Source organism: Anolis carolinensis, chromosome 1, assembly GCF_035594765.1.
Source record: "Anolis carolinensis isolate JA03-04 chromosome 1, rAnoCar3.1.pri, whole genome shotgun sequence".
Taxonomy (NCBI): domain Eukaryota; kingdom Metazoa; phylum Chordata; class Lepidosauria; order Squamata; family Dactyloidae; genus Anolis; species Anolis carolinensis.
Window position 1 is genome coordinate 206,482,167 of NC_085841.1, and position 23,052 is coordinate 206,505,218.

Below are 23,052 nucleotides of genomic sequence, written 5' to 3' on the forward strand. Positions count from 1 at the left end.
TACAGGTCATAGACCAAACAAATAGGAAAAGAGCTATGGGCTAACTTAGAAACATTATTTTAGGTCTATAATGTCCAGAATCCCCAGTTCGATTCCAGGAATTGTGACCCAAAAGATATTTTTCTCCAACCCTGAATAGAGACTTGAAGATGAGGCAGAATTCAATGTGCAGCTATAACAAGACTTTCCATCTGCAGATGTGCACCTGGAATGCCTCTCCTCGTATCCCCCCACCTTCTGCAAAACTGGATCCAGTCCTAAAGCTCATTAATAAATTATTTTTCTTTATGAGCCATTAGAAGAAGCTTTACCCTGCAAAATAAATTATTCTGTCCTATCTTCCAAAGTTCTGATTCTACTTTATTAAGTCACAGCATGATTTCATAGACACAAACTTAATTAGTACAGCTGCTGAACAGATATTTTTTGAGTAAATTAGTTTAAGTGGTTTGCACCTTACCTTGGCTTTTACAAACTGGACAATGGGGCCAAGTTCGGAAACTACTTGATTTCCCACATGAATAAAGGGCACTTTTCCTGTGGGGTAGAGAGAGAAATAGTCCTTTAAATAAAGTTTAAAATTTGTCACTAAATCAACAGTATCATTTTGACTTCTGGTTTATTGATCTAAACAAATGAATATACCACTCCCAAAGTGGTCTGGGGGGCAATTTATCTGAATTCAAGAGCAGCTTGGATGTTACAATGACATTATGAGATTGCAACAAGCGCAAGCATAAGTATCTGTTCCAGAGAGTCTGCATTCAAAGCTGCATTTGTTTTGGGTCAAATTTAGAAAAGGTGTATTTTGGATTCCAGCTGGTTTCTAGACAGCAAAGTTACTAGTCATAGTGAAGAAGCAAAAGTTTAAAAAATGTGGGCCAGAATTAGGGATATATCAGAATTCCTTGGTCCCTTCAAAACTAAGATTCTTCATGATACATTTGTTCAGAGGAATAATCAAGCACAGCGAACACGCATAGTTCACTCTCGCTCTTTGTATACATGACCACCAGCTGTGAAAGTTTTGTCATTTCAGTTTGGTCAGACTTTGAAATGTAGCTTACACTTAGCTTATGTATAAAGCCAACATTATCACAGATGGTACAAGAAAATCTGGGACACACCACACTACCATTACAATGCCTGCATTTCCTAGTTATGCGTTAAATCAAAGAAACAGATCTCTCCTGAAGCACCCCTTCACACAGGAATAACATGTAGACCCCCAAATAGTACTTGACTGTTATTTTTGCCATTTCTCATCACTGACTATGCTGGCTGAGAATGATGGGGTCTCCAATCCAACCACATCTGCAGTGACACAGGCTGTCCACTCGTACTTGAACACATCTTAAAATATAATGCACAATATCCACACGAAAAGTAGTAAACTTTGATACAGGTTGAGTATTCCTTTCCAAAATGCTTGAGGCCAAAAGTGTTTCGGATTACAGATTCTGGAATACCCGTATTTGCATAGACACACATAATGAGGGATCTTGGAGGTGGAATAATAATAATTTATTATTATTATTATTATTATTATTATTGTACCCCGCTTCCATCTCCCCAAAGGGTCTTGGGGCGGTTTACATATGGTACAAGGTGCTTAAAACAACGCATAAAATAAACAGTACAATACAAAATAAAACTATAAGTTTGAACTCAGAACAGTACCCAATAAGCTATAGTGTAATCTGTCGTAAAAACCATGTATTTTTTATTTATTTATTTATTTATTTATTTGCAGCATTTCTACCCCACCTTTCTTACCCGAGGGGACTCAAGGTGGCTAAACATGAAATCTATTTATGTTTTATAGACACGTCATGAATACAGCCTGAAGACAATTTTATACACACTAGTTTTAATAACGTTGTGCACAGAACCATGTTTGTGTACAAAGATGTCATTCTCTCAGCTACCCATGAGGACAATTTCAGAATCAGAGTAGTTTAGATTTTGGGATTTTAGATAAAGGATGCTCTACCTGTATACTTACCTTGTTTTTATATATGTGATCCTGCATCATTTATTTATTTATTTATTTATTTATTTACAGTATTTATATTCCGCCCTTCTCACCCCGAAGGGGACTTAGGGGGGATCACATTATACACACATAGGGCAAACATTCAATGTCCATAAACACATCAAACAGAGACCGAGACAGACAGATGCAGAGGCAACTTAACCTTCTCCTGAGGGGATGTTCGATTCTGGCCACGGGGGGAACAGCTGCTTCATCATCCACTCTGATGGCACATCCTCATTCCAGGTCGTAAATTAGTTAAACTTGCCTCCCCACTTTTATAAGTGGTACCTTATTTCCTACTTGATAGATGCAACTATCTTTGGGGTTGCTAGGTCAGCAACGAGCAGGGGCTATTTTTTATTTTTAATTGACGGGTGCTCACCCCTCCACGGGCTGGTCAGAGTGATTTATTGCAGCTGCTCAACAGCCTGCGCCACAGCCCAGCCCCAGTTATCAGCATTAACTGACTTTATCCTTCCTTTTTGACAGCTATTCCAAAACCAATTACAATGAACATAGGAACAATTAAAGTAAAAAGATATGAAAAAGAGTATCAACTGATGACCAGAATCCTTTTGGTGTACTATGTGTACATAATTTCCTCTACAGTAGCAGTTGGGGACATTTTATGTCATTTGACATCAAACGCCCGTATTCAGTCCAAAGTTGTGGAAGCGAAGTTAGACAACTGTAGCTGGTTAGTTGAGGTCCCATCTACACTGTTGTTATAATGCAGACTGAACTGCATTATATTGAAGAGATTAAGATTTTACAAGTGTGAATTTTATAAGAAAGTTTTGAAAATGGGTTAAAGAGATGAGAAGAGAGATTGAAAAGAGCAAAGGAGTAGAAAACATAACATTACCAGGCACAGGGGAAAAGATGTGTATGAAAGGTGAAGAAAGATCAGAATGACCTGGAAGATATTAGAGTGGGAAGCACAGGAGAATTGTTTTGGAAGTTTTGAAGCTTTGGAACAGAGAAGAATAATTGAAGGTCAGAGATGGGAGGGTCAAGTGAAGGAAGGGGGAAAATATTTGGTCTGTGTGTGTGTATCTACTCTGGTTGACCATAAAACCCATGATATAGGACAGTCAAGTGTGGCACTTGCACCTGGTAGTGTACAGTGTTCCCTCACTACTTAGTGGTTCACTTTTCGCGGATTCGCTGTTTCACGGTTTTTCAATAAACTCTAAAAGACTATTATAAATCATAAAAAATTACAATTTACAGCCTAAGGAAGGGAAGAAGGAGAAGTCGAAGGAAGAGAAAAGGAGCCCAAGCAACAACATGAGGAGAAAGAGGCGATTTATCAACACACAATTGGTTGATAAAGACTTAAAATAGTGTATAACTACTAAAATAATGTATAAATATTTAAATAAATATAGTGTCCCTACTTCTCGGATTTTCACTTATTGCGGGTGGTCCTGGAACCTAACTCCCGCGATAAGTGAGGGAACACTGTACTCTACAGATTAAACTATTGTATTTTAATCTCCTCGTCTCTAGAGTGCCTTGGACCACAAGAAGATCAAGCCAGTCCATCCTCCAGGAAATAATGCCTGGCTGCTCACTGGAGGGAAGGATATTAGAGGCAAAGATGAAGTATTTTGGCACATAATGAGAAGACAGGAAAGCTTGGAGAAGACAACAATGCTGGAGAAAATGGAAGGAGAAAGGAAGAGGGACCAACCAAGGGCAAAATGGATGGATGGTATCCTTGAAGTGACTGGCTTGACCTTGAAGGAGCTGGGGGTGGCCACGGCCAACAGGGAGCTCTGGTGTGGGCTGGTCCATGAGGTCACAAAGAGTTGGAAGCAACTGAACGAGTAAGAGATACTAGAAATTTTCAGGGCACCCTGAAATATATAGACTCATATAATCCAATTCAATGCAGTTCAATCTGCACTGACTAGCCGCTTTAAGTCTCCTTTGTGTAGAGAAAAGGCAGGGTATTATTATTATTATTTGATACACAACAATATTAATACACAGCAAACATGATCACTATATGCTGGCTGTTGTATTGGATAACACGTCAGAAAATTCCCAAGTGACTAAGATTACTATTATTGTATGACACAGCAAACAAGATAGACATGCTGGATTTCATATCACAAAGTCACAAGTCGAACACTTTCCAAGTGTCTAGGACTGTGTGATCTATTTTCGGATGATGCACGCAGATCCCAGTAGGGTGGCCTTTTGCATTATTATTATTATTATTATTATTATTATTATTATTATTATTACTTTTATGCAATTTAATCTACATTATAATAGCAGTGTAGGTGGGGCCTGAGTGCATTAGCACTCCAGGAGATTGTGGAGAGCTGCACCATCTCTACTGCCAAAGACAATTCAAAAAGCATTTTGCTCCCAAGCACCTACTGGGGGTTGCTGGGAAATTGTGTCATGTTTATAAGCCCCCTGAAGCATTTAAGCTAAGAGAGACTTTTTAACAGAACGTGATTAGACCTCACTTCCTGTTTTTTAAAAAAGGTCTCTCTTGGGCCTAAAATGACACAGAGGATCACTCTAAGAGTAGCAAATGTGCTCCCCCCAGACTTCTAAAGGAAAGGAAAAATGAGTCCTGAGGGGCACAAAATTGGACTTGGGGTAGCTGCATCAGTCCTGCAGACTGCATTCCATCCACTTGTGTCCAAGAGTCAAAGATTATAATCCTGAGACCACTTTCCTGTGGGAGAACATACATCTCTTCAATGAAGGGTTTTGTATCATTGGTGGCTTTTTCTCTTTTTAAGGGACTACCCTAGCTACTGAAAAATCTTCTTTTAATGTAAAGATTAAAACCTGGAGCACATTTACCACCACACCACTGGTGGCCATTGCTTTAAAGTAACAGATCCCAAGATGGTCTTACTTTCTTTGAAAAAGGAGTTCTGTTGAGGCAAAGAGAAGAGGCCAATGTAAAGCTCAGGAATACCAAATAGTTACACCTCCACTGCCCAAGAGCATTACTCAGGATCACTGCCAGTCAACAAAGTAATTGTACACTAGAAGCAAGGCATCCACACAATGACATACATTGCAAAAGGCACCCAGGGTCTTTTGAACTTCCAGACCTCTCAATGGTTTTATCGATCCAGACTCTACTTCCACAGAGCTGCTACATAAAGAATGATCTTTTGGTGCTCCTACAGCAGGAGTCAGCATTTCAGAGCTCTCAGAAGGCTCTTAACAGATGGAGAGAGGGAAAGTACAGCCAACCACACTGCCCTTGCATACAAAATCCCAAGAAAGGGGGAAAATGCTTTCGCAACGATGGGTTTTACTTCATGCAATTAGGGTCACAATCCTAAACATGTTGCTCATCCACAATTGCATATGATACTTAATAAGTCTTTTTCAAGCTAGGCAGTGGAAAAAAGAATACTGACTTCAAATTGCAATGTTGCTTGTTTCCATTTTTTTCCCTTCTCCACACCCAAAGGTCTAGATCAGGGGTCCTCAATCTTTTAAAGCAAAGAGCCGATCTACAATCCTTCAGACTGTTGAGGGGCCGAATTATCATTTGAAAAAAAATACAAACAAATTCCTATGCACACTGCACATGTCTTATTTGTAGTGCAAAACAACAACAACAATGAAAGAACAATACAATATTTAAAAATGAAAACAATCTTAACCAACATAAACCTATCAGGATTTCAATGGAAAGTATGGGCCCGCTACTGGCCAATGAGATAGTCAAGTTAATTAGGATTGTTGTTTGTTGTTGTTGTGTGCCTTCAAATCATTTCAGAATTTGGGTGAGCCTAAGTCTAAAATTAATTATTTATTTACTTACTAAATTTATTTACTACATTTATATCCCACCCTTCTTACTCCGAAGGGGACTCAGAACAGCTGTATGTACATACAATATATTACAATATTAGCATTATACATTACTATATTGAACTATACTACTATACTGTAATACTATATGTAATATATAACATATAATTAATATTATTATATGGTATTATTAGTATTATATTGTATAACATTATAATATTTTTTATCAATATTATATGTATATACAATATATTATATTATTAAAACTGATATAAAAATGTATTATAAAACTGAGGGTGGGGGCCAGGTAAATGACCTTGGAGGGCCGCATTCGGCTCCCGGGCCTTAGTTTGGGAACCCCTGGTCTAGATGGATGATGAGATGATCCACCATTCTACTAGCTGACTGACAGATTAAGAAACAGATTATGTCCAAGCATTTATTAGCACACAAGGAGGCATCTCAAAATGACAAATGGAAAGGATCTGACACATCATTTCGGCGAATTCAGTTCTTCTTCATGCGAAGCATGCTTTAATTCACAGATGGGGAACATTCAGGTTCCAAATGTTGATGAGCTACTTACTCCTATTATTCCTCATCACCAGGCAAGGTGAATAGGAATAATGGGAATTGAAACTGACAACATCTAGAGAGCTAAACACTCTTCCTGTTCTGCGTTAAACTACAGTGGCCTGTTGCTAGTCAGGTAAGTTTATAAGGAGCCAATGATGTTGGTAAACCTGGTTTTCTGCAGTGAACAAAATATGTACAAGGATGTGTGTCAAGGGACTTCCATTGTTCTAGTTATACAATAAAGCTATGAAATCATGGGATCACTGTTAAGATAATACATATTTGTGTATGTGCCTTCAAGATGTCTGTCAACGTACAGTGAATCTGTGAATTTCATAGCTATACTGTATAACACATACACAGGCACATGCACATACACAATATGGTAAGCTCCCTCCAGAAGAAAATCCTAAGAGAAAGCCTGAAAAAGTTACTTTTTTGGAGCATGATCTAAGAACCTCCCTGGCTGAAGCAATTTGGGAGCTGTAGTCCAAATAGATATGGTAATTTTTCTAGGCTTTAATTTTAGATAACTAACAGACCGCATCATCAAAGAATTAAGAAAGGAAATCAATCGCATTTCAAGCCACAGCAGTAGTCCAGTTGAAATAGAAAGAGGGATGGGGTTGGGGATTCGTACAACAGAGATGCTTTTTACGAGGGTTGAATGAAAAGTAATGCCTCCACCTTCGTTACTTTGGTTTGGATGGGAATATGTGGTTATTTTATGCTTTGTTTTAGTCGCTTTGCCATATGTAAGCCGCCTCGAGGAGATGGAAAATACAAGAATAAAGTAGTAGTAGTAGTAGTAGTAGTAGTAGTTGTTGTTGTTGTTGTTATTATTATTTTATTATGACACAGCAAACAAGATAGATATGCTGGATTTCTTATCACAAAATCACAAGTCGAACACTTCCCAAGTGTCCAGGACTGTGTGACGTATTTTCAGATGATGCACGCAGATCCCAGCAGGGTGGCCTTTTGCAGTTGGCAGATCATAATTTTGTCAATGTCTATTGTTTCCAAATGCTGGCTAAGATCTTTTGGCATGGCACCCAATGTGCCGATCACCACCAGGACCACATGTACTGGTTTCTGCCAGAGTCTTTGAAGTTCAATCTTGAGGTCCTGATAGTGGCTGAGTTTTTCCTGTTGTTTTTCGTCAATGCGACTGTCATCTGGGATGGCAACATCAATGATCCAAACCTTTTTCTTTTCCACAACTGTGATGTCTTGTGTGTTGTGTTACAGAACTTTGTCAGTCTGAATTCGGAAGTCCCACAGTATCTTTGCATGTTCATTTTCCAATACCTTTGCAGGTTTGTGATCCCACCAGTTCTTTGCTGCTGGGAGGTGGTACTTGAGGCGTAAGTTCCAATTAATCATTTGGGCCACATAGTTATGCCTCTGTTTGTAGTCTGTCTGTGCAATTTTCTTACAGCAGCTGAGGAGATGATCAATGGTTTCGTCAGCTTCCTTGCACAGTCTGCATTTTGGGTTATTATTATTATTATTATTATTGACACAACAACGTTGTATGACACAGCAAACAAGATAGACATGCTGGATTTCGTTTCACAAAACCACAAGTCGAACACTTCCCAAGTGTCTAGGACTGTGTGATGTATTTTCGGATGATGCGTGCAGATCCCAGCAGGGTGGCCTTTTGCAGTTGGCAGATCGTAATTTTGTCAATGTCTATTGTTTCCATCTTTTGGCACGGCACCCAGTGTGCCCATCACCACCGGGACCACCTGCACTGGTTTCTGCCAGAGTGTTTGGAGTTCAATCTTGAGGTCCTGGTAGCGGCTGAGTTTTTCCTGTTGTTTTTCGTCAATGCGACTGTCATCTGGGATGGCAACATCAATGATCCAAACCTTTTTCTTTTCCACCACTGTGATGTCTGGTGTGTTGTGTTCCAGAACTTTGTCAGTCTGGATTCGGAAGTCCCACAGTATCTTTGCGTGTTCATTTTCCACGATCTTTGCTGGTTTGTGATCCCACCAGTTCTTGGCTGCTGGGAGGTGGTACTTGAGGCATAAGTTCCAATGGATCATTTGGGCCACACAGTTGTGCCTCTGTTTGTAGTCTGTCTGTGCAATTTTCTTACAGCAGCTGAGGATATGATCAATGGTTTCGTCAGCTTCCTTGCACAGTCTGCATTTTGGGTCATCAGCTGATTTTTCGATCTTGGCCTTAATTGCCTTTGTTCTGATGGCTTGCTCCTGGGCTGAAAGGATCAGGCCTTCTGTCTCCTTCTTCAGGGTCCCATTCGTGAGCCAGAGCCAGGTCTTCTCCTTATCAGCTTTTCCTTCAATTTTGTCAAGGAACTTTCCATGCAGTGTTTTGTTGTGCCAGCTGTCAGCTCTAGTTTGTAGTGCAGTTTTCTTGTACTGGTTTTTTGTCTGCTGTGCTTTGAGGAGTTTCTGATTTTTGACTTCAATCAAAGCAGGTTCTTCACTTTGCTTTACATAATCTGCCAGGGCATGTTCTTCTTCTTTGACTGCTTGTTTTACTTGTAAGAGTCCTCTGCTTAAGAAAATATTATTATTATTATTATTATTATTATTATTATTATTATTATTATTATGAAAGGGTGATGTGGTTGAGGAAGAGGTGAGGAACATCTGCTTGCAAATGCTCTTTTCTCCAGCCACATTTACCTAGATGAAATTGGATATTGAAAATAATAGCGGTTGGCAGAAAGAGGATATAGAGATCTTTGGACACAAGAGTCCAGCTTTCCATATGCAAACATGGCTTCTCACCTTATTTTCTAAACTAATACAAATGGAGTAACATAAGAGAATGAACATCTCCTCCAATCTCTCTTACATGGGCCCCATTTCAACCCACTGAACCACAAGAGCTCTGAAATGCAGAAATGTGTTCTACTTCTTCCTCATAGAAAACAAATTTGTACTGTAACAAGAAGCAAGCTCAAACACAATTCTGACTGATCTCCAAGATGAGATACCGTTGCCATGGTTTCTGAACACAGGTGTAATGCAAATTATTTCCACACTTACCAGATGGGGACATGTATTCTGCATTTGGCCTAGAAACCACCTGGAATGGCAGATTGCACATTTGTAAAAAGGCCTGAAAATTAAGAATGGAAAAAAGGTTACATTTCTAATCTGAAGGCAAAATAAATATTTTCAAAAGAACTGGAATTATAAACCTCGGGAAAGTGAGATAGCTGTGTTACTCTTTTGCAGGAAAAATGGCGCTAGTAACCAAGCTGCAGTTTGAACTGCATTATATAGCAGTGTAGATCCAACCTAAGTAAGTTTTATTTGGTGCCTGAAGTCATCTGGACTCCACAAAGGCTTATATCAAATAAAATGTGTTAAGTCTTTAAAGTGCCACATGATCTTCTGTTTTCCAAACACTGTCAATCAGCAGTATATTTCGACAGGCTTTTGAGTTCTGTTGTTGATGTTTTAAAAGGTGCTTTTAGAATGTTTTAAGATGTTTTTAAAGATGTTTTTAAGATGTTCTTTAAATTGTTGATTTTAGCCGGTTCTTGTAAGCCGCTCCGAGCCCTAGGGGAGTGGAGGCATATAAGCTTGAAAAATAAATAAATTATATATAGGGGAAATTCATCTTAGAATGGAAGAAATACAGTATTAAATTTGTGGTTATTTTTACTGCCGGAAAGAAAAAGAAAATGCTTATAGGTTATGCATTCATTTTAAGATGTTTTAAATAATTGTTTTGCTACGTTTTAATCTTGTATTTGTATTGTGTTTTAATTGTACATCAAACTGATGTTTTTAGGGCTTGTCCCCGTGTTAGCTGCCCCGAGTCCCTTCAAGGAGATGGAGGCGGGTTATAAGAAATAAATTATTATAGGGTTTTCTGCCTCGTGTGCCAAAATCATTTGGCTAGTACTAAAATCTATGTTGCCTGCTTGGTGGATGCCACTTGCTGTTCTGGCTCAGACAAAATATCTCCTGCCATTTGCTCTGCACAGCAGCAGAAACTGAAACATTTTGGAAAACACAAACAAATTATTTACAGCTATTCATTAGTAATCTTAAAAATAAATCAAAACTGTTTCAAATAGTACCACAGTAATAACATAGCTCTAACACATGTCTTTGTAAAAACACATAGAAAGAAAAGAGGTTTGTATTTCCAATCATTAAATACACACACACACACACACACTAGGGATAGCTGCCTTGACAACTGAAGAATTATTCTCCAATCCAACAAGATGGGGGCTGGAGGAAAACATGCCTGGAAACTATAAAGAACGAATAAATGTACAAAATCTTCCAGTTTCCCTATCAAGCAATGGCAGACACTGTACATTGAAAAGTCTGCCTGAAATTATAAATGAAAAGTGTTCAGGATCCTTCTTGGAGTGACAGATTATATTCCTAATGCAGTTATGGTAATAGCCACATTTGTGGTTTAACATAAATTAAGAGTTTAATTGTATTTGTGACTCCTTTAAACAAAGTAACACATTCTTTTGTACCTGTAAATGTAATTTATTGCAAAGCCAGCTTCATTTTCCAAAACAATCTGTCCTACACTGCACTGGAATCCTGCTATAATGGTCTAATGTAATTCCTCCTGCAGAATGTGGGAAGAGTAGACTCACTGGCAGCACAGAGGAGGTTTTGAAGATAAATGAAGATGCTATTCATTCAGGGGTAATTTCATCTTAGAACCATATGAAAGATGTTTCACTCAGGCGCAGTGGATGCCTGGCTTGGGATTTCAGTCTATTTTCAGCTACAATGTAATGTTGTTAAATCGATTATGTTGATACTGTATTTCTAATCATGAAGAATTCCAGCTATTATTCTGCTTAAAGAATGGATTGTCAGGCTTTCATTAGATGGCTCAGGCTCTCACCAGGTTGGAGCAAAAACCACAGTTTCAGTTCACAAAATTGAAATTATAGATTTACATTCAAAGAGCCACAAATCAGTAACACTCAAGACCTAACAGCCAGCAAAGCTGCCTTTTAAAAAATGTGGTTGCATAAAACAGCCCTCTTTTCTCATGCTTAATAAAAAGCAGACTGAAGATCTTTCAGTGCAACATGAGGATTCGTCTTACACAAAAGCTTCTCTCCTGTGTTTCCAAGATTATTTTGGGGAGAGATGAGGATCGATGGCTTCCCCTGTGATCTTGACACACAGTTTGGATATTTTCATAGATTAAGAAGCACTCACCCCAATATTAGCCTCAATGTTGGCTAGTGTTTAGAGCTATCCTATTGCCATGATCTTGTGAAAATTAGACCACTCTGAATACAGGTTGGTCTTCTGCAGAGGTAGAGCATCCCCCACTGTGCCATATTAGCAGAGAGGCATATACCTGGGGCAAATGCCCATCATTTGAGAGCCTACTTTTGTTGGTATTAAATGATTTGGTTTGGGCTTCTTTGTTTACTTTACTCACACAGATGTTTCATTCTCATCAAAGGCAGAACACCATGCCCTCTGCAAAACCCCATGTTCAATGAACTGCATTATCAGATAAAGAATCCCACATTTTAAGCTCTGGGTGAGTAACCGCCCATCACAGAGTGTTACGATAGATCAGTGGTTTCCAACCCCCCCCCCTTTTTTTTTTTTTTTGACCAGGGCCCACTTTGACCAGGGCCCACTCTCCAACATTAGTACCAAAAGGGTTACGAATCAGTGTCTGGTTAACTTTAGGTCTGGTTTGGTTATTTGGGGTGCTGATTCAGAAAATTGCATTGGATAGACCACATCAGCTCTAATTTCTGAAACAGAACATATGCCATCCAGTAGTTGTCATCTGCTTGCCCACAGAAAACCATATTTAATAATTTAGAGGTGATGTGGTCTATCCAATGCAATGTTCAACTTTGAGGAAAGGAGTGGAAATAAAATAAATAAAATAAAATGAATAAATAAAGAGGAAGGAGATTCGCTGACCGGATTTTCATTCTCGTGGCCCACTGCTGGGTCACGGCCCACAGGTTGAGAACCACTGTACTAGATGGATGGTTGGATCAGATCTTATTTTAGAGAATTACTTTTTCAAAGCAGCTCTTAGTATACCTGTCTGACCCTTTTCTGTCATTAACATTACAGATTTCAACAAGTAACCTATAACCTATTGTATTGTTTTTCCATTATGTTTTGGTGTAAAAATCCATAAAAAATGAGAAAGGCCCAAAGTTTAGGAAAACCTCCACACCAAGGGAGCAATCCTATAGCAGCATGGCAAGTGGAATCATCCTTGATTATCCAAATCGATATCAGCTATTGATAGCCAAGGCAGGAACTGGTGGCTTTATTTTATTATTAAAATCCACAATTCTCAATTATCGCAATGGTACAGGATAGGCAGAGGGCCAGACCGATATTGGGAGAATGATGAGGAACCAATATCCTTGAAGCCAATCTCTGTCACTCTGCCATACACATACACTTCTTGGATGCACTATTTATGTTCCATTACGTGGGCTCTTTTCTGCCATATCAAGAGGCCACCAGCTGCAGACCCATCTCTATTCAGCCCCACGGCTCACTCTCTCAAAAATACTGGGCATATCCCTCGCAAAAATATTGGACATATCCCAATTTTCTGGACAGGAGAAAGTTCACAAAAGATCTACACAACAATTATAGTTTTCCTTACCTAATGTAGTTATTTGCAAGGCAAAGTAAGAGTGGATGATATTAGTACCAAATATGAGTTCTCAATTAAATAGAATTATCTTCTTTATAGAAAACCCCTAATGCATCATTAAGAGAAGAGTGGGATATGGATAATGGGACAACTGTGTCAACTAACACAGACTGGTTGACAGCAAATTTTATTGAAAATTGAATGTATTCATTACATATTGCAAATGATTTATTATTTCAGGGATTGGTTTCCCATGCTTCTAATTTATGAAAGGAACTGTTCAAGGTGACTTTATGTACCGATATATCTCTTACATTTAAAACAAATGGCCTAAACCCCAGCTAGAGTAGACCTATTCAATCAATATGAATTGATTAGTATGTTTGCACCTATGAAAGTTCAGTTTATTCAGTGGGTCTACATTTGAAGAGACAAACTACTGGATTTAAGCTATAAAGTAGGAAATGAAACATCATCTCCTTATACATTTCCAGACATCCCCCCTCCCCCGCAAATATCCTCTATGAATAAACAATAAAAGCAATTAAAATGGCAATTCCAGTTATTTTAGGGAAAGAGCTCTGTGTCTCCCCTTATAGAAGAGAGTCTGTAGGGATTGTTTCCAAAAGATATTGAAGAAAGAGAGAGACAGACAGAGAGAGGGGGGGGGGAGTTATGGGTGGAAACACATTATTAGAATCATAGAATCATAGAATCATAGAATAGTAGAGTTGGAAGAGACCACATGGGCCATCTAGTCCAACCCCCTGCTAAGAAGCAGGAAATCGCATTCAAAGCACCCCCGACAGATGGCCATCCAGCCTCTGCTTAAAAGCCTCCAAGGAAGGAGCCTCCACCACGGCCCCGGGGAGAGAGTTCCACTGTCGAACAGCTCTCACAGTGAGGAAGTTCTTCCTGATGTTCAGGTGGAATCTCCTTTCCTGTAGTTTGAAGCCATTGTTCCGTGTCCTAGTCTGCAGGGCAGCAGAAAACAAGCTTGCTCCCTCTTCCCTATGACTTCCCTTCACATATTTGTACATGGCTATCATGTCTCCTCTCAGCCTTCTCTTCTGCAGGCTAAACATGCCCAGCTCTTTAAGCCGCTCCTCATAGGGCTTGTTCTCCAGACCCTTAATCATTTTAGTCGCCCTCCTCTGGACGCTTTCCAGCTTGTCAACATCTCCCTTCAACTGTGGTGCCCAAAATTGGACACAGTATTCCAGGTGTGGTCTGACCAAGGCAGAATAGAGGGGGAGCATAACTTCCCTGGATCTAGACGCTATTCCCCTATTGATGCAGGCCAGAATCCCATTGGCTTTTTTAGCAGCCGCATCACATTGTTGGCTCATGTTTAACTTGTTGTCCACGAGGACTCCAAGGTCTTTTTCGCACACACTGCTGTCAAGCCAGGCGTCCCCAATTCTGTATCTTTGATTTCCATTTTTTCTGCCGAAGTGAAGTATCTTGCATTTGTCCCTGTTGAACTTCATTTTGTTAGTTTTGGCCCATCTCTCTAGTCTGTCAAGATCGTTTTGAATTCTGCTCCTGTCTTCTGGAGTGTTAGCTATCCCTCCCAGTTTTGTGTCGTCTGCAAACTTGATGATCGTGCCTTCTAACCCTTCGTCTAAGTCGTTAATAAAGATGTTGAACAGAACCGGGCCCAGGACGGAGCCCTGCGGCACTCCACTTGTCACTTCTTTCCATGATGAAGACGACGCATTGGTGAGCACCCTTTGGGTTCGTTCGCTTAGCCAATTACAGATCCACCTAACCGTAGTTTTGTCTAGCCCACATTTTACTAGTTTGTTTGCCAGAAGGTCGTGGGGGACTTTGTCGAAGGCCTTACTGAAATCCAGGTAGGCTACATCCACAGCATTCCCTGTATCGACCCAACTCGTAACTCTATCGAAAAAAGAGATCAGATTAGTCTGGCATGACTTGTTTTTGGTAAATCCGTGTTGACTATTAGCAATGACCGCATTTGTTTCTAAGTGTGGCTAAGAAAAGAATACAATGTATTTCAAAAAGATGGGCCCAGTTTCAAAGCAGTATATTTCATGATGGCAACATGTTCCAATTAACAAAAAGTTAATAATGGTTTAATGAGTTGTCAAGTTATCAAGTTTTACTAACCATTTTTTTAATTAAATTTTTATTCAGATTTTCTTACATGTACATACATTAAATATGAGAATAAGACAGTTGGGGTAGGTTAAAAGAGAGAAAAAAAGGGGGGGGAAGGCGAGGGGAGGGGAAACGAAAGTCCTTCCGCTTTCTATTCTTTGTGGTATAAGTTTTATTCCATTTTCTTCCCTTTTTCATGCCTTGGACTAGAGTTTGTTTATTATAACTGTCCTCGGATTCTCCTTTTGCTTATTTTTCCTTTGACTTTTTCTTATAGTCTTCATATTTTTCCCAGTTAGTTGGTTTTATTATATTACCTCTGTTAGTTTTCATTAAGTATGTTAGTTTGTCCATATCATATATCTCGTTCAGTTTCTCCAACCAGTGTTGGTTTGTTGGTATGTCTCTTTGTTTCCAATGTTTAGCAAAGGTTATTCTTGCGGCTGTCGCTGCATATGTGAATATTTTATCCTCATTTGAATTCAATTTCATTATGCTCTCTGTCAACCCAAGTAAATAAAACTCTGGCTTCATTGGAAATGGTTTTTGTAATATTTTCTGTGTTTCTTCATGTACAGATTTCCAGTATAATTTTGTTTCTGGGCATGTCCACCAAATATGAAAGTATGACCCTTCCTGTTTTTTACATTTCCAACATTTATTGTCTGTGTTTTTGTACATGATTGCTAACTTTTTTGGAGTAATGTGCCATCTATGGAACATTTTAAGCCAGTTTTCTTGTAAGTCTGAGGCGTACGTATATTTTTGTTTTGTGTTCCATATTGCTTCCCATTCTGACATCATGATTGGGCGTCCGATGTTTTTTGCCCATTTTGTAGCGCATATTTTTACATGTTCTGCCTCTGTAGACCATTCTAGTAACTTCTTATATATTCTCGTGATTTCTTTTTTGTTACTTTGCATTAAGGCATCCCAAAAGTTTTCAGTTTCATTGAATCCTAGTATTTTGTCCTTTCCAAATTGTTCTTTCAGTTGTGCATATTGGAACCACGATATTTTGTTGTATTTTTGTTTTATTTCTTCTTGCAATCTTAGTTGGAATTGTCCATCCTTTTTTCTTAATATTTCCTTATATTTTGGACAGTTTGTCCAATCCAAGAATTTGTTCTGATTGGCTTCTAAAGGTGAAATCCAGAGGGGTGTTTTCGTATATATTCTTCCCTTGTATTTTTCCCATATTTTTATTAATGAGGATCTGATGAAGCGATTTCCGAAATTTTTCTCCACTGATCTTTTGCCGTACCAGAAATAACTATGCCATCCTCTCCTCAAATCGAAGCACTCCAATGCTAGTATGCTATTTTTTTCCAGAGTTGCCCAATCTTTTACCCATACTAATGCACAAGATTCATAGTATAATTTTAGGTTCGGCAGTTAGGGTTTTACTAACCATTTTGAGCCAGAAACAAATCTAAAAAAATAACTCTGCAAACAGAGAATATCTCATTTGTACTTAGCAGAACCGGTCCAACAATGAGGCGAATTAAACGGTCGCTTCGGGCGAAAAACATATGGGAGCGCAGTCAAGACTGCTTTTTCTGTTGATTTGTTGTAAAACATGATGTTTTGGTGCTTAATTTGTAAAATCTTAACGTAATTTGATGTTTAATAGGCTTTTCCTTAATCCCTCCTTATTATCCAACATTTTTGCTTATCCAACGCTTTTATTTTTCAGTGATTGGTTTTGGGGGGGGGGGGGTGCCAAAATTCTGTTCGCCTACACTTGAAAAATACCTAGGGCCGGCTCTGGTCCTTAGGTTGCAGGTTGTCCTCCTGCAAATGATTGAATCCAGGAGCTGTTTGTATACTGTAGCAGCAATCCTTTGAAGCTGTGCCCACCCTTTCAAGTGGTAGGAGTTTCATTCATGGGAGGTTCGTGGTTGCAGAGATATAGCGCTTTCACATCGGATCCATCTTTTGGAAATGCCCTGTAGTATGTACAGATCAAAACTATAAAATGTACCAAATCACTTCGGCATAGGGCTCAGAAAATTTCATTTTATAGCAGAAGAATGCATATCCTCAATTTTTTTCAATTTGTTTGGTACCTTTTGGAAACAGGCTCCACATCTGGGCTTCATATCCATGGATTCTGTATCCACAAATTCAACCATCCACAGACAAAAATATTTTCAAAAATCCAAAAAGCAAACTTTGATTTTGCCATTTTATATATGAGAATTCATTTTACTATGACGTTGTAGATAATAGGATTGATTTTGGTATCCACAGGGGAAATGGTGGTCCTTGAACCAAACCCCAACAGGTACTTACAACAGTGCAATGTTGTTCTTTTGAGTCACAAACATTTTTACTCTGGTACATACATTACAGTGTAAAGATTTCTAAAGCTGGGAACACTATCATTTTACATTATTTGTTTCCATGAATTTTTTAATTTGTTCTTGTTGTTTTTAAAAGCAATAAAATAACTAATATTAAACATAATTAAGAAGCTGAAACAGATTTAAAAGATTACACAGACCAAAACTATATACATTAGTAAGGAAAGAAATCAATGAGGCTAAAAGGCTTTGATGAATAACTATGATTATCCTTGGCACAGAAACTGATTTGGAGCTGAATGTCCAAGAAGAAGGTATTTCCCAACTAGGGTGCCATGGCTGAAAAGACCCTTTCCTGGGTCCCCTTACAGTGCATTCCCACAATGATTAAGGTCCAGGTCACACAGGGCTTTAAATGGCATCATAAACACCTTGAATTCATACTGGAAGAATACTGGCAGCCAGTGTAATTCTTTTTGAATTGGCATAACATGCTGTCCATATGGTACTTCTTCCCATTGACTTGTCCTCCCACTGAGCAAGTGCTTTTGTGTTGTCCTGTGTATTTGCCATCCAATAATATAACACGGAGTGAGGGGAAATCATTAATCAAAGTTGTTACTAGCCCACTTTAGAAAGAAAATGTGAATGGGATATTTACATGATGTTACTGGTAGCACTAACAGTCTACACTCACTATTTCAAATCTCAAAACAAAACTGCAAAACTGCAAAAACCACCAAGATGCTGGATTCAAGGTTACCATGAAGAATGATGTGAATGTGACAGTTGTTCTGCAAATGGCAGCTCATTGTAGGAATAGAGACATGATGTTTGGCACCAACCAAACACAGAATTGAATCTAATTTAGCCATTGTTGTTTATTTGTTCAGTCGCTTCCAACTGTTCATGACTTCATGGACCAGCCCACACCAGAGCTCCCTGTCGGCCGTGGCTACCCCCAGCTCCTTTAAGTAACAAGATCAAATGAAATATTCATACTAACATGATATGTTAGTATGAATGGAAGAATGAATGTGAGCTAGTAATTTTGAAGACACCAGTTTAAAATATTAAGGCCTGCAAACCATTAACTACCTGCTCAGGAATTGTAATTAAAACCAGTTAATGAGACCTGAAATAGTTGACCTGCCTTGGTAAACTGTGATAAGACCTGTGACCAATAAGAGAAATGTTTACATCAAGTTAAGGAAATGTTTACCATAGTTATTTATTTATTTATTTACAACATTTATATCCCGCCCTTCTCACCCGAAGTTACTCAGTTAAGAAGGAAGTCAACATAGAGCTGCTTATGTTTGCCAACACCAATCAAGAGTAATCAACATCTGGTCCAGGAAACTCCTTTGTTTATCATTCATTTACAACTTTGGGACAACATCAGCAAAATATTGCTATATAAGTGACCTCATGACAATCCAGAACCTGCGACAGACAGCGACGCTGTTCACCCGCTATGCTCAGTGGAGATGGTGTATTTGGGAGTGGCAGATCTGCTATGGGAAAGCAGGATTCTGTTCACTTTTTGGGGCCTCCTTTTCTCACGGAAAGAGGAAGGAGTGCATTTTGAAGTCATGGTCTTTTTGGAGTTTTGGAGTTTTGGTGTTTTGGCATTTTGGAACTATGTGATGGCAGGCTGCAGTGGAAGCGGGTCTAGCCTAAGCAGGTGCTTCTCCAAGGAGGGAGGAAGAATATGGTAATATTTGTATGTGTGAAGATGGATGCATGTTGTGTGTGAATGCTGAGTGAAAATGTATCCCCCCTTTGTCTATTTGTTAGCCAATGTAACTAGGTTGTTTGTCAATCCAATGTAGTTGCATAGAATCTGTATGTCTGTATGTCTAAACGTTGTTCTTTGTTGTTCTGAAAAAGTTCTGCTATACCTCTCAGACTGAAATTGCAAAGAACCTATGCTTTAAAGTTATTGAAAAGTTATTCATAACATAAGGTCAAGCCAGTTACTTCAAGGATACCATCCTGCCCTTGGTTGGCCCCTCTTACTTTTTCCTTCCATTTTCCCCAGCATCCTTCTCTTCTCCAAGCTTTCCTGTCTTCTCATGATGTGTCCAAAATACTTCATCTTTGCCTCTAATATCCTTCCCTCCACCAAGTAATCAGACATTATTTCCTGGAGTATGTATTGGTTGGATCTTCTTGTGGTCCAAGGCATTCTCAGAATTTTCATCCAACACCACAGTTCAATTTAGACATATGTTTACAAAAGATCAATTTAAAACCGGGGGGGGGGGGGGGGGGGGTTATGTGAGGATTTCAGTGGATCTGCTGTAGACAAGTGTTCCTCAGTGAGTTCTTCCAATTTTATATATATATATATATATATGTGTGTGTGTGTGTGTGTGTGTGTGTGTGTGTGTAATGTGCATTTTTCCCATGGAGTAAACAACAAAACCACTGAACCAAATCACACCAAATTTGGCCACAATTTGGCCAAAATATATCTTTCTATTTAAAAAAAAAAACTAGAAAAATAGTCCAAATTACAGAGGACAAGGAAGAGTCTTTCTCCCCCTAACTGCCAGTTAGAAAGGTAGGCTTTGCTGTCTTTAGCCCCCCCCCCCCCCCCCCCGCTGCCTTTAGGCCCTGCCCCTTTGTATCCTAGCAACTCCCTCAGCCAAAATGGCACCCAGGGCAGAGGCAGAGTGCACTTAGGCCTGATCCACACTGCCTATAAAATACAGACTATCTGATTTGAACTGGATTATATGGCAGTGTAGACTCAAGCTATATTACCCATTTATAATCTTATATTATCTGCTTTGAACTGGATTATCTTGACTCCACACTGCCATATAATCCACTTCAGTGTGGATTTTATACAGCTGCGTAGAAGGGACCTCATATAATCCACTTCTAAGCAGATAATATAAGATTATAAATATAATATGAAATAATTACTGTGGTATAATAATACAGAACAATATAATATCTAAAACCAGGACAGTAAATAAAGAGCAACACTCTGAAAGCAGGGAAATTGGGAATTCCAGAAAGGAAACAATCAGGGCAAGCTAACACTTCCCAACAAAGGATTCCTCCAGGCAGGAAGCAACCAGGCTTTGAAGCTGCAAGGCCATTAAATGTTAATCAAGGTGCCTAATTGCAGCATTCATACCTGCCACACCAAGGCTATTAATTGCTATTCAAACTGACCAACCAAGGATTCCCCTAGGTGAAAAATCCCCAGGCTTTGAAGCCACGAGGCTACTCCATCCCATTCAACCTGGCCTAGCAAGGATGCCCTATGTAGAAAGCAGCCAGTCTTTTAAACTGCAAGACTATTCAGTGCAATTCAATCTGGCCAATCAAGGATTACCCTACAAAGGAAGTAGCCAGGCTTCAAAGTGGCTCTTTGATTGAGGGTGCTACTCCAGCTACTCCAGAAAACAGCAAGGCTTTGAGGCTGCAAGGCTATTCACTGCTATTTCACCTGGCCAACAAATGATTCCCATAAGCCACAACAACGCGTGGCCGGGCAAAGCTAGTATTAGTATATAAGGACACTTATCGGCACAATGACACATAAAGACGTGTCTGTTTCAATGGGATTACTGAAAGGAAATATAGAAAAATGTCTGATGGGTGACATGTTTGGACAGGTCACATTTGGGAATGATGTCTGGGTGAACATTTGTGCAGCTCTTCAGGAGGGATGCAGAAACTATTGTGGGTTAATTGTAGATTTTCCACAGTGGTAGTATTTTGCATCCTAGCAGAAGGAAGGATTTCTCTAAAGACTAGATATAGCTGAAAGCCAATTTATCACCACCACAGCTTGTGTTATCACACAGGACCAAAGAACCCAGTGGAACCAAAATAAAGTGTGTGCTATTTCAAGAAACACCTGCATCGCTGCCACTGAGCCAAAGAGGGTACAAGGGGAATAGCTGCAGGGAGGGAGAGAAATGGGGAGGAAACCGCCAACATAATAAAAAGCTGGAAAAAATATTCAGGAGGGCCTTACTCAATGGTTTCTTCTGCTAGCATACGTTCTCTAACATTTTTTAAAATGATGATCTATGTCTACCTATTGTATTTCATATTTTACACCTCTGTTGCATTTTATTATTTTATAGCAGCTTACAGTAAAATTATAAAGCATAGTAATAAACTGTTAAATTTTAAAACCAGTTAACAACAGAACAGCAAAGCAAAATATTTCTATAATATACATTCTTAAAATATGAAATCTTTAAAAGCCTCCGAGTAATAGAAGTTTTAACCAGAAAACTAAAAGATACCAGGACAAATTCTCTGGAAAATCTGCTCCACAAATAAGGTGTCAGGAATGAAAAGCCTTTCTCTTTTTCTTGCCAAATGCCTTAATTCTGTCATCTAAGAAGCATCAAAATGAAAGTTTTTAACATATGAGCAAGATGATAAAGGAGCCTTAATATCTTGGAAGAACTTGAAAATTAAAACCAATATTTTCAACTGTTCCTGGAAACAGTCCATTAGGAATTAAAGATCTCTCAAAATTGTCAAGATATATAGTGTTCCCTCACTTATTGCGGGGGTTACGTTCCAGGACTACCCGCAATAAGTGAAAATCCATGAAGTAGGGACACTATATTTATTCTATGGGTGGAAGAGAGCAAACCACAGACCACTTACTACAATGCAGTCTGTACTTTATTTTAGCAATTACAATATACAGTACACCGGCAGAGAAGAAGAATGGAAGCTAAATAACCCATTTTTATTTCCAACCCTTCCCTGCCCCCTCCCTTTATTTCTCCCTTCCCCCCTTCCAAAACCCTTTGCACACAGAAAACCCCCGCGAAACAGCAAAAATACCGCGATTAATATTTATTGAAAACCCGCGAAACAGTGAGGGAGCGAAAAGTTAACCGTGAAGTAGCGAGGGAACACTGTATTCCCAATTAGCATTTGGGCTCCCAAAATCGGAACCAGATGCAGCTTCTTTTATTATGGGTATGATGTAACACAGGAATCTAAATAATTCCAGACTATGGGTTACCAACAGGCAAAGTACAAAGTGATCTCCATAGAAAAGGTAGGAGAAAATAGTAAACCAACGTAACACACTGGGAGCAATGGAATTTTTAGAAAATAACTCTTTTTAAAAAAAATAGAAATAACTAGTTCATTTCTTTCTACAGATTTTTATGAACTGATACCATCACCTTACATCAAAGAAAATTGTTCCATAAAGTTTAAAATCAGATATCTTGTGAAGTCATTTTTATAGTAATGGCTACTATCAGCTGTCAAAACAAAGAATATTGAAGAAAAAGGAAGATTTGTAATATATTGTAGCCAATTTATCATCTAAGTGACATGTGTAGAACAGGAGGGTTGAAATAAACTAAATCCTCCTTTGGGGAAAAGAATTCACGTTTTAATGTCATTATAATAATGATTATAGTTTTCAGTAACCTTGTTATATTACAGACAATCCAAACAAGTGTGTGATGTAGAGCACTAGCAAGTTTTCACCTACAAAGAGTCAGAGATCACCGTATTTTTACCCCATTGACTACAAGTTTTTCTTTTCTTAGAAACTTGCGAAAG

The 23,052-nt window shown here is 38.9% G+C and overlaps 1 protein-coding gene across 3 annotated transcripts in view; it reads right to left on the reverse strand.

The window, feature by feature from the left end:
• Window positions 1-23,052, reverse strand: part of mtx2 (metaxin 2) — a 56,197-nt gene that overhangs the window by 8,648 nt on the left and 24,497 nt on the right. For all 3 annotated transcript variants that reach the window (XM_008118946.3, XM_008118945.3, XM_062964169.1), the window contains 2 exons: window positions 9,448-9,520; window positions 461-537 (listed from right to left, as the gene is read on the reverse strand). In XM_008118946.3, coding sequence (XP_008117153.1) covers window positions 461-537; window positions 9,448-9,520 — 150 coding nt within the window. The remainder of the gene's footprint in view (window positions 1-460; window positions 538-9,447; window positions 9,521-23,052) is intronic.